Below are 12,957 nucleotides of genomic sequence, written 5' to 3' on the forward strand. Positions count from 1 at the left end.
CACTGGAGTGGGAATAGTAATTTTTACCCCTCTGCTATCCAATACTTTCCCTACTGTTGCACTCTTTGGAGTGGGAATGGTATTTTTTTCCTTTCCGCTATCCAACACTTTCCCTGCTGTTTGTCTTACTGGAGAGGGAATATTCAGGTTTGCCCCTCCGCTATCCAACACTTTCCCTACTGTTGCACTCACTGGAGTTGGAATAGTAAATGTAGCTATTTTGCTATCCAACATTTTCCCTACTGTTGCATTCATTGTATTGAAAAATGTAAGTTTTATTACTGGCAGATGCATCAACGTAGCCTTTTGCTATTCCTAAATAGCGATTTTTAATGAATCGCTATTTAGGAATAGCAAAAGCCTATGCATGTAGGAATCGCTATTAAAATAGCGATTCCTAAACATTCCTTAATTGCTACTCGCAAATTGCTAGTCGCAATTAAGGAATGCTATACCATTCATTCCTATGGGCCTACAGTTACATAGGAATGAATTGGAGATTGCATGAGCAATTTGGGAGTACCATTAGATACTCACAAATTGCTCATGCAATTTCAGGGGTGCAAGGGTTTCAAAATGACACCCTTTTTGCACCCCTGAAATTGATCTCTGCACATATGTTGCACACACACATGCCCTAAGGGCATGTGTGTGCGCAACATGAAACTGTGAAAAATGCACAAAAGTGCTTTTTTCAAAGTTTTAGCAAATTACCATGAAGTTCAACTTCATGGTAATTTGCTACTCCTGTTAGCGAATTCGCTATTTTTTTCGACATTCATGCATTGCATTTAAGGAATCGAAATTTGGGATTCCCTAAATGCAATCGCAATTTAAGGAATCTCAATTTAGAGATTCCTTAAATTGCGATTTTTGCATTTGGGATGATGCATCCCAAATGCAAAAATCCCGGTCGAAAATGGGCAGATTCTGAGAGTCTGCCCATTTGCGACCGGTATTTACTTTGATGCATATGCCTGATAATGTTTTAATTTATTGTAAGATAATAGTTAAATATATGTATATGTATAAAATATTATGTTTGTGTGTTCATATTTTTTAATTAAGTTTATTTGTTATATTTAGTTAAAATGTATATTAAATTTAATTTATTTTGTTAAAAATAATATTAATATTTATTACATTTAATTTATTTTATGTATATTTTTTAATCAATATTTTTTACATCTATATTTTTAATTATATATTTTTGATTCAATATTTACCTGTTTAAGTATAGGGAGTTGATATTTTTGCATTCTATATTTTTTCATCGATATTTTTGTCATTGAGATGTCAGTGAACCGCTAGTGCTCCAATGCCTTCAGGGCGAGTTAACACTATATACAACTGCAAAAACAGTCAATTTAGGATTTTGCCTCTTTTGCAGTAGTGTACGAACTCTTGGAGAAGTGAGTAGTGGAGGGGGGGAGTTAGCTGTAATCTTATCTCCTTTAATGCTATCACTTAAGTGGCTAAACATTCCATACCTCCAGAGTCCCTTAACTGAAGTTTGAATGCTCAGCTGTGTCTTTTGCCACTGGGCATCATTACTCAATACCTCTTGCCTTCACATATTCTGTCAATATGAGTGAAATACACTCAAGATTTGTTTCTACTGCAACAGCACTTCAGTGCGTGTATGAGTGTCCGCTTTCTATGTTTAGCCGGAGGTAGCTGTAGTTTACCAAAGCAGGCGCACCTGTCTGTTTTTCGTAAACATGATCTTTTTTCACTATCCATACATCAGTCGGTTCCCATTCCATTATGGCCATCTCAGCAGACTTAATTAGGCTGCTGCAAGATGTCCTGAATCTGGATGACAACCTGTAGGCTTGGGAGTACATCCTTTTATGCATCTGCATGTTTGTCTGTTTCTGTTCACATGTCTGTGTGTGTTTGCCTGGATGTTTGTGTGTGCAATTCATGGCTTTTTACAACAAGGCAATCCGCTATTTTCAATCAATCAATCAATCAGAGCATTTATATAGCGCACTACTCACCCGGAGGGTCTCAAGGCGCTGGGGGGAGGGGGTCCGCTACTGCTCGAACAGCCAGGTCTTGAGCTGCTTCCTGAAGGCGAGGTGGTCCTGGGTCAGGCGGAGGTGGGTCGGAAGGAAGTTCCAAGTCTTGGCGGCCAGGTAGGAGAAGGACCTTCCTCCTGTGGTGGCTCTTCGGATGCGGGGGACGGCGGCGAGGGCGTGGCTGGTCGATCGAAGCTGGCGTTTGGGAGCGTAGAAGTTGAGGCGGCTGTTGAGGTATCCTGGTCCTTGGTTGTGTAGGGCTTTGTGTGCGTGGGTGAGGAGCCGGAAGGTGATTCTCTTGTTGACCGGGAGCCAGTGCAGGTCTCTCAGGTGTCCGGAGATGTGGCTGCGGCGGGGGATGTCCAGGATGAGTCGTGCTGAGGTGTTCTGGATCCGCTGGGGTCTTTTCTGGAGTTTGGCGGTGGTTCCGGCGTAGAGGGAGTTGCCGTAGTCCAGACGGCTGGTGACGAGGGCCTGGGTGACCGTCTTCCTGGTCTCGGTGGGGATCCAACGGAAGATCTTGCGTAGCATGCGCAGGATGTTGAAGCACGACGAGGAGACGGCGTTGACTTGTCTGGTCATGGAGAGGGAGGAGTCCAGGATGAAGCCCAGGTTGCGTGCGTGGTCAGTTGGTTTGGGTGCGCTGCCCAGGGCGGGGGGCCACCAGGAGTCGTCCCAGGCGGAGGGTGAGGATCCCAGGATGAGGACTTCCGTCTTGTCCGAGTTCAGCTTCAGTCGGCTGTTCGACATCCATTTGGCTACGTCTGTCATCCCTTCGTGCAGGTTGGCTCTGGCGGTGGCGGGGTCGTTGGTGAGGGAGAGGATCAGCTGGGTGTCGTCGGCGTAGGAGATGATGTTCAGGTTGTGCTGGCGTGCGATGGCTGCGAGGGGGCTCATGTAGACGTTGAAGAGTGATGGGCTGAGCGAGGAGCCTTGAGGAACACCGCAGATGACTTCGGTGGCCTCCGATCTGAACGGGGGGAGGCGGACTCTCTGTGTCCTTCCGGCGAGGAAGGAGGTGATCCACTCCAGTGTCTTCTCCTGGATTCCGACGTTGCTGAGGCGCTGTACTAGGGTACGGTGGCAGACAGTGTCGAAGGCCGCGGAGAGGTCCAGGAGGATGAGGGCCGCTGTTTCTCCGTTGTCGAGCAGGGCTCGGATGTCATCGGTAGCTGCGATCAGGGCGGTCTCGGTGCTGTGGTTGGCCCGGAAGCCAGACCGCGAGAGGTCGAGGGAGCCGTTCGTCTCGAGGAAGGCGGCCAGTTGCTTGTTGACGGTCTTCTCGATGACTTTGGCCGGAAACGGGAGCAGCGAGATGAGGCGGTAGTTCTTGAGGTCGGTAGGGTCTGCTGATGGTTTCTTGAGTAGAGCGCTGAGTTTGGCGTGCTTCCAGCTCTCCGGGAAGGTGGCGATGTTGAAGGAGGTGTTGATGATGTCCCGCAGGTGGGGTGCGATGACAGCGTCGGCCTTGTTGAAGACGTGGTGAGGGCAGGGGTCTGTCGGAGATCCGGAGTGGATGGAGTTCATCGTGCGGATGGTGTCTTCGGTGCTGATCGGGGTCCAGGCGCGGAGGGTGGTGGTGGAGGGCGGTGGTTTGGTCGTGGCGTGCGTCGGTTGAGTGCTGAAGCTGTTGTGTATGCCCGCGATCTTGTTGTGGAAGTAGGCGGCGAGGGAGTTGCAGAGGTCTTGCGAAGGGGTGATGTCGTTGTTTCCGGCGTTGGGGTTGGAGAGCTCTTTCACGATGTTGAAGAGTTCCTTGCTGTTGTGTGCGTTGTTGTCCAGTCGTTCCTTGAATGCGGTTTTCTTGGTGGTGTGGATCAGCTGCTGGTGTTTTCGGGTGGCGAGCTTGAGGGCAGTCATGTTTTCCGGTGTTGGGTCTCTGCGCCAGGTTTTCTCGAGTGCTCTGCAGTTCTTCTTGGAGCTCTTGAGTTCGTCGTTAAACCATGGGGCTTTCTTGCTGCCGGGTCTGCTCGGCGGGGTCTTCAGCGGGGCGAGGTCGTCTGCGCAGTCGCTGATCCATTTCGTGAGGTTGGTGGCTGCTTGGCTGGGGTTTGTTGTGCTGGTGGGAGGGTTCTTGCTCAGGGAAGTAGCGAGCTGGTCTGCAGTGATCTTGTTCCAGCTTCTGCGGGGAGCCTGTTGCTGGTGGTGGTGGATCGTGGTCCTTCTGAAGCTGAAGTGGACGCAGTTGTGGTCCGTCCAGTGGAGTCCTGTGGCGTGGCTGAAGGCGATGTCCTTGCTGGAAGAGAAGACCGGGTCGAGCGTGTGTCCGGCGTAATGGGTGGGGGTGTCTACCAGTTGCTTGAGTCCGAGGTTGGCGAGGTTGTCCAGCAGGGTGGTGGTGTTGCGGTCGTTGTTGTTCTCCAGGTGGAAGTTGAGGTCCCCGAGGAGGATGTAGTCGGCGGAGGGGAGGGCGTGCGGGCTGATGAAGTCGGCGATGTCTTCGCTGAATTGTGTGCGTGGTCCCGGGGGTCTGTAGATGAGGGTGCCTCTGAGGGTGGTCTTGGGGTTGATGTGGATCTGGAAGTGCAGGTGTTCGGCGGGTGCGATGGTGTCGTCGGTGTTGGTCGTGATGCGGATGGAGTTCCTGTGGATGATGGCGATGCCTCCTCCTGTCTGGTTGACGCGGTCCCTCCGGATGATCTTGTAGCCGTCCGGGATGGAGATGGCGATGTCGGGAGCAGAGGAGGCGTTCATCCAGGTTTCCGTGAGGAAGGCGACGTCTGGGTCTGTGGTGTCGAGCAGGTTCCAGAGCTCGATGGCGTGTCTGTGGACGGAGCGGGTGTTGAGTAGGATGCACTTCAGGTGGGTGCTGCTGGAGTTCGGCTTGGCGGGTGCTGGTGTGGCGTGGGTCCGGTTGCAGGTGAACTTGCAGGAGTGGCAGCTGAAGGGTCCGTGGGTGCGTCTCGGTGTGGCTCGGTAGCAGCCCGGGGTTCGGCCGGTGTTGAGTGCGTTGAGTTCGGTGGCGTCGTAGGTCCGTCTGGTCGGCTTCCGGCGGTGGGGGCCAGGGGTCCTGGCACTGGGCGCGGTCCAGGCGCGGACGGGCGCAGACGGGCTTACCTTTGGCGCACCGTCGGCGCTCATTCGGTGCTCCCGCTGCGGGCGTCCGCTGCGCGGTCGCACTGGGGGCGTCATAAGAGGGGAGCAGGGAGGGCGGGTCAGCTGGGAGGCGGGAAGGGGTTACCCAATCGTCCGGCGAGGGGGCGGGCCGCAGGCAGGAGGAGCGGGAACGGGACCGGCAGAGCGGGCGGCCCAGCGGCGGCTGGGGCGCTGCTGGCGGCGTCGGCGAAGGAACTCTGTCAGTAGGTCAGCAGGGGCTCTGTGGCAGGCGCGGAGAGGAGCAGGGGGGCGACCAGGCCAGAGGCGCAGTGGTCGCTCCCCAGAAGCAGGCGAGGTCCCCTTAAGAGGGGAGCAGGGAGGGCGGGTCAGCTGGGAGGCGGGAAGGGGTTACCCAATCGTCCGGCGAGGGGGCGGGGCCGCAGGCAGGAGGCGCGGGAACGGGACCGGCAGAGCGGGTGGCCCAGCGGCGGCTGGGGCGCTGCTGGCGGCGTCGGCGAAGGAACTCTGTCAGCAGGGGCTCTGTGGCAGGCGCGGAGAGGAGCAGGGGGGCGACCAGGCCAACGTTTGTGGATAAGAGCATCACTGTGAAGGTGCTGCATATGGAATTGGTGGTTTGGGGCTGGTGTACTTTAGTGCGAGGCTTTTTGGCAGCGTAGGCCATGGTGCTGCAAAGCCAGCGGTGTGGTGCTCTCCTTTATTAGCACCCCTCCTCCATCAGTCCCATGATCCTGCATACATGGGTCTGAGTTGTAACATATTGCAATAGTACCTAGGAACAGCACAGGCCTGATTCTAACAATATGCCCTCTCACAGTCAGATAACAATTACTAGATACACCCCCAACTGATACTGAAGTTATTAATTTTACAAATACTCTCTGCTTCTTTGGCTTACTTTTGGCCAGTCACTCTCTAAGAGAGCATTTCAGCAGTCTGCCCCCGCTGCTCACTCCCTCCTACTGTGGTAGGTAAAATACATTGCCATTTAAAATGCCAATAGCTCTAACTTTAAAAAATTTAGATCTATTGCATTTCCTATGCTTGTTGTGCCTTGAAGTTGGGTTTCAGCTGTGCTTTGTCCCACATCCGGACTTCCAGTAGTGGCTGGTGAACTATGCAACTGATGGAGGGTAAATACCTACCTAGCTGAACTGCCTGCGAGGAGAACCAGTAGTGATCAGTGGGTCTCCACCTCTGAGAAAAGTGTGCAAACAAACACAGAAAACAGATAATTTCACAGCAAAAAGAAAAGAATTCAGTACATGTCTTAGGATTTACATGTATCTCTGTAAGGCCACTCATGAAATATTCCAGTGCTTCATGGTCTCCCAAGAGAATCAGACCCACCTATTGGGGGCTTGGACCACCAAGAAAATTAAGTTAAAATTAAGGGGCTCATTATGATGGCGTAACAATCGCCACCGTCGTAATGAGAATTACCCACCGCCATATTAGGATGACGGTGGGTATCGCGGCGGATGCAAAGTCCGTCCGCCGCTTTTCCGCTGGTGGCAATCGTTACGATTGCCTGCTGGGCAGACCTGGGCCACATATTAGGATGTGGGTGATGTATAGGCCTTTCCATGGCAGCGATGCCGCCATGGAAAGGCTGGCGGGGATTGGCTTTGGGGGTTTAGGGGTGGGGTGCACTGGGGGGTACCCCCCTGCAGTTCCCTGCATCAAGTGGCAGGCACTGCCTGGTGCCTGCCACTTGGTGCAGGGAAATGCTGTCCATGCTCTTTTCATTTCAATCTTTATTTCGATCAGTACAGATCATAAAAGATTACAACAGAAATTGAAGATTAAAAAAAAGGAAAATCAGTTTGTAATTTAAAAATTAGGTAAAACAATGGAGATAAGCAATAATTAAAAACATTCCTGGGAATAATGTAAAAGGAACAGTTAGGGAGAATAACAATTTTAAAGATCATCAAGCAATGCTTTTGTCCGTACTTAGCTTGATACAACGATTACGAATATGCCACATAGCTGTTAAAAACTTCGCCACAGCAAACACAATTGGGGGAAATAGGTCAGTCTTTAATATTCTATAGGCTGGGAGATGGAGTCTAAACCCAAGATTTTTCAAGAGTGGAACAAGCCAGTATTTTCTTGGTCTGTGGTAGGCTTTACAGAAAAAAACAATGTGGAGATCATTTTCATGAGGATGTCGGCAGGCTGGGCACTGTGTAGGGGGCTGGGACCTAACCCATGCTCTTTTACCATTGCGGACGGTGCTGCAGCCAGCAATACCGTCCGCCATGGTAAAAGGCCAGGATGGCCATACTGGCGTGCGCATCCTAATTGGGCTGGTGGGACTGCTACACGTCTGGCGGGTGGTCCCATCACCGTTATGTTGCGGGCGGACTGATGTTTCCATTGAAAAGGTTTTGTTGGCTTACCTGTAACGTTGGTGCTGCTTGATGAATCTGCATGAAATTTGGGAGTCTCAGCACATCGGGCAAAATTACAGCACATCAAGTTTTTGCAGAACTGTCTACAGCTGGAAAACCTACAGCAGGGGAACCGAAAATTGATTCTCCTTGAGCCTCCCACAGGAATGTTTGCTGACCACCACGGGATATATGCATAACGTGGTTTACAATTATGCTGTGCGTTCTTGTACTATTACCCCCACCTTTCTTCAAACAGCCGGATTAGCTCAGATAATATCCTTCATGAACATCTTAAACTGATCCCAGGACTCCAAGCACCAAGCAGGCATATCCTTCACCTACAGTCGGTCCTATATGCTCTCCTTGTCACCTCCAGGTCATTCTTATACTGTGTGTCCTGTTTGTGAAAACTGATGCTTAAATTAGCACTACAACGAAACACTGCCCGTTGCTTAGTTCTGAAACAAGATTAAATGAACTGAACAAACCCTAAACTACCTTTATTCCCATTATCTATGAAAAGCATTTCATCGTGATGCAGGCAGAGTTCTAAAAAGAACTAGTCCATTTGATTGATCATCTCCCTGCATCTTGTGCACACAGACTGCATTTCTGCACGGCAGATGGTAGATAATATAATAGCTACACTTCCCTTAATTACAATCTGTGCGCTCGCCTCTTCTCCCCCTTATTTATTAAGTAATCACATTATTTGCAGGTGGGCTTCTTCTGAATATGACCACATTTCTGCCTTGGGTCCTTCTTTGCTGCCTTGTACCCGTGTGTTTCGTTATGTAGACGTGAGGGGGCCTGTAACTGACAATGTACTCCATATTGCGTGGAGTAGTTTGGGCACGTGTGTTGCCCCATTCTCATCGGCCCCACTTGTGAGCGCTGTCTGCCACCGGCAGGTATTGATTGGTGCGGTTCAAACCCACCGCTACCAGCCTCACTACTGGGCCTTGTAAGGGGTGCAGAGGAAGATTGAGGGGTTCGAGACTGGGCGGCTGTCAAACACGAAAGGTGTGGACGATTTTCATAATGAGGGACATCAAGGAACCTGTGGCCTGTGACAAGAGCCTAACCTTTGACTGACACTGCCCCAGCCCAACTATCCTTTCAGAGGCTCAGACCAGCTAGGAATCCCACGGTTTCTGCCTATTCCTCCCCACTTCTGAACACAGTGCAAAGCATACGGCTTATTGTGCAGGCTCACAGTTTCAGCACAGACCTGCCCACTCCGCTTGGGCATACTGGGGCCAGCGTCCCACTGCTCTCAAAAGGTCCAATTTTGCATAGCTTGCTCTGTAGTCTCCCAATACCATCTTATGCCTGTCCACTTTCTGCATGTGGTGTGTGCACCCTTCCTCTGCAGTCTCGCAATTTTCTCATAGGCCTGTCCACTTCGGCATATACTGGGCTCAGCCTACCCTTTGCTTTGGTGTCACATTACTGAGGTCAGAGCGCCCTTTGCTCTTCAGGGCGCTATGGAGCTCTGCTTTGCCCCACAGAGCTGCCCGACACCGCATATTCTGACATGCCCTCTGCACCCACCCCTTCTCCCTTCACTCTTTTGCCAGGCGCTCCTTGTCCTGCTTCTGCAGATGACCCACGTATTAGGCAGAACAATGGAAGGTGCCTGGAATAGTCTATCATTATCTCATGGGCAGGGGTGACCTCGGCAAGGGCCTAATATGGCTGTAAGAGGAGCCTGCATCCTTCAACTATTAATATCCACCTGGCCTTTCTCTTCCAGCAGGGGAGGCGAGGAGGGGGGCGTGGGGGCAGCAGCCCCCGAGCCAGCCCTGCCAGACAATGCCTCTTCATTCCAGACCCGGCCCCGGCACGCGCTGGAAATAGAGCTGTCCGCGCGAGCCCAGAAATGACACCCACGTCAAGGGCAAACCACGCAGCCGAAGGCCCCGCCCATTGCAGGTGCTGAGGCTGAAAAAGGACACGGCCCTTTAACTGCAGCTCTCATCCCGCCGCCGGAACGTGGACAGGTTCTCCCGGAGAAGGATAGCGGAAACAACTGGGGGGATCCTTAGATGGCACGAAGGAAAACATGTCATTTTCTGTTAATAGTTTGCTACACATTTCATCGATTCTGTGGTTAAGCGAGCCTCCTACCAAATCCTGTAGTGGCCCATTTATGTGTTAGGTATGCATGATATGTTATTTGACGGAACACTTCGTTATTGTCTGTCACCCTCTCCCAATGTCCTCAACATATTGCCATTTTGCTCTATTTTCCATTTCCTCCCTCAATCTAGGTAGGCCTGGGGTACCATTCCTCCCATTCACCGACATCTTTCTCTCTCCCTTCCTCATTCTAGACGACAAGCCTCCATCGTGGCACAGAAAAACACATTCTCTAAACTGAGGAAAATATTTATTTCTAAGATTTGAACAGAAGAGATTGGTGCCAAGCCATGCCCAATAAATGAAGCAGGCGCTGTTGGCGAGAGCGTCCGCAGGGGGCAGGGATGGTGTCCATGGTTCGAGGCTGCAGCCGCAGGCTGTTCTCATAGCAAGGCCTTGTCGCAAATCTGCCACCTGAATAAAAAAAGATTACATTATTCAATGTCAAATCTGTAGTACTACTTTGAAGGCGTATTTATTTTTTCTGAGCGCTTGTAGACACTTTTATTAAATAATTTCCATAATCTACTTTGTTTTATGTTAGGGTTTTAGTTGTTTATAAATAAAAAGTTACCTTTAAAAATGTCACTATTGTGCATTTCATAAAAAAATTTCAATAGAGTGACATGAGGAGAAATGGTCATTTCACATGAACTTCCACAAAGAAAGCTTTAATTTCACAGACATATGGAGAGGTGTACAGGAAATGGTAACATGCTATATACAGGTAAGTCTAAATTCGCCTTTTCTGGCGCAAGGACATTCTCTGGTGTATTTTCTCGCCCCCATTTGAGCTCTGGCCTTTGACACCTCTGCAGAACTCGAGTCAACAGGTCATTTTAGGGAGAAATTCACTTCAGTGAAATACTTAGGACGTGCACTGAAAAATCGGTATAACAGTCACCTGCATCAAGTAAGCAGTTACAAGGTCTTGAGTTCATTATGGGAAAATTATGATTATTTACCAAGACCCTACATACATGGGGGCAGATTTATGAAGGCCTTGCGCCGCCGGTGCATCATTTTTAACATGGGAAAAAGTGACGCACCGGCGGCGCAAGGCCTTCATAAATCTGCCCCTTGGTACTTTATCGCTGTAGGGTGGCAACATTATTTACCAAGACCCTACATACATGGTACTTTATCGCTGTAAGGTGGCAACATTATTTACCAAGACCCTACATACATGGTACTTTATCGCTGTAAGGTGGCAACATTATTTACCAAGACCCTACATACATGGTACTTTATCGCTGTAAGGTGGCAACATTATTTACCAAGACCCTACATACATGGTACTTTATCGCTGTAAGGTGGCAACATTATTTACCAAGACCCTACATGCATGGTACTTTATCGCTGTAGGGTGGCAACATTATTTACCAAGACCCTACATACATGGTACTTTATCGCTGTAAGGTGGCAACATTATTTACCAAGACCCTACATGCAGGGTACTTTATCGCTGTAGGGTGGCAACATTATTTACCAAGACCCTACATGCAAGGTACAGTATCGCTGTAGGGTGCCAACACATTTGGCAAAAGTAGCAAATACACAAATACTTCATAAAATGTGCATCTCGGTAGCAGGGGCAGTGCCTTTGTCTTGCTTTAAGACATCAGCCAGTCTTTAATGTAAGTTTCATAATTGAGTGCAGGTACTCCATAAGCTGTTTAGAGGTATTCAGATCACTTTCCATTCGTTGGTAAATCACCCAGTCGTTTTGGGGGAATGAGGCGCTATTTCTAAGCTCACTATTTAGGGGTGAGGGAGATGTGTAGGAGGCATAGGTACGTATAACAGCCAAGCAATCCGCTGTTATGTGGGCCACCTGCAGCACGCTCTGTCTTGTTAGCAAAGAATGCTGTGAATGCTGGGACTCGAAGTTTTCTTTTCCCATTCTAAAGTATGGCTTTAAAGCTCTTCTTGCAAAATACTATTGACTATAAAACAAGAAAAGTGAAGGTTCGCACATGAGATGGGGTGAACAGGCCGAGCCGGCCTTATTTATTTTCTGAAGCTAAAACTGAAGGAGGAAAACAGAAATGTTAATGGTGGACACATATCTGCCCATCAATGGCTTCCACTAGTTGTCATCGCAGCTTTCCTAGTCTCTTAGTTTTGTAGTAACACTCTGTTAGAGACTGCAAGGAGAGGCAAGGTCAAGGGTCATAAAGCAACGAGCAACAACTTTGGTGAAAAAGAGAACATGTGTTGTATTTCACCACAGTGCACGCTGGGAGATATTTATTCTATTTTTCACTGCCTCAACTATGTATTACAATATATAAGGATGGGATCATGCTCGGCAAAATGTCAGGTTGCACACTGGGGTAAGAGAATGGGGCTAGAACGAGATTTAAAGTCAGGGGGTCATGAACTGGGCAAAGGAGTCCTTAGGAGAGAGCACAGCCTTAAGGTCGTGCCTCGAGAGACCCTGCTTTAGGGGACACAGTGCCCTAGGCTGTCGTTAGGCTGAAAGCTCTCCTGGTCACTGAAGGCTCCTGGATCTGGCCTCGAGTGGAATAAGAGAGTGCGTTAAGGGATGTTGTCTCGCCCCCAAGGCACATTTAGCTTATGGTACTCACCGTGAGTAGGACAGCTTTAACCCTGCACGGCTCCGGATGTTTCAAACTTCTTCTTCCGACCCTCCATCCCACTCAGGGCATCAATATTTTTCCTCCAGTCCCCTACCTCTCGGATCTCCTGTAGGGCAGAATTGAAAATGGTAAATTAGACTATATCTTTGAACGTGAGCTGAACATCCTCCACCAGGGCGAGCCTGGGTACCCCAAGCAGCCCTGGCTAATTTTGTCAGACCATTCCCCATACGGTCCATAGTGACAGCGAGTGAGCTTGACCCTACAAGTGAAGTGCGGGGTGTTCTCTCCGGAAAAATTAAAAAATGGTGCGCTCTACAACACATTTTTCATTATATTTGCAATAGTATTTGCTTTTTAAAGAATAGCAAATTATGACCTTACATTACACCAGGATACAGCAATCTTTTGTTGCGGCCATTCCATCATTCCATCACTATCACCCTCCAACAGTGTCTCTCATCTCTCCATAGCCCCTTACTCACATGTATTTAATTTGATTTATAGCACCACTCATACCAGTATAGGGTGCCGGAGCACTTTACTTCACACACACACATTCAGAGCCAAAGAATCATATGTGTGTAATTAATGTATAGAAAATGTTACATAAGCTGAAAGGAAACACAAGGTGCAGGATTTACATGTCATCCATACTGGTAAGCATTTTTTAGGATCGCTTGGTCTGAGGACGCATACATTTAGGATTTAGCGATGGTGGCTCCCTGTGCAGCA

The 12,957-nt window shown here is 49.3% G+C and overlaps 1 protein-coding gene across 4 annotated transcripts in view; it reads right to left on the minus strand.

The window, feature by feature from the left end:
• Positions 1 to 9,847: 9,847 nt before the first annotated feature.
• TNNI3 (troponin I3, cardiac type) overlaps positions 9,848 to 12,957 on the minus strand; it is a 96,402-nt gene continuing 93,292 nt past the window's right edge. For all 4 annotated transcript variants that reach the window (XM_078655024.1, XM_078655022.1, XM_078655020.1 and 1 more), the window contains 2 exons: positions 12,211 to 12,328; positions 9,848 to 10,033 (listed from right to left, as the gene is read on the minus strand). In XM_078655024.1, coding sequence (XP_078511150.1) covers positions 12,227 to 12,328 — 102 coding nt within the window. In that variant the 3' untranslated portion in view covers positions 9,848 to 10,033; positions 12,211 to 12,226. The remainder of the gene's footprint in view (positions 10,034 to 12,210; positions 12,329 to 12,957) is intronic.

Source organism: Lissotriton helveticus, chromosome 7 (assembly GCF_964261635.1).
Source record: "Lissotriton helveticus chromosome 7, aLisHel1.1, whole genome shotgun sequence".
Classification (NCBI taxonomy): Eukaryota; Metazoa; Chordata; class Amphibia; order Caudata; family Salamandridae; genus Lissotriton; species Lissotriton helveticus.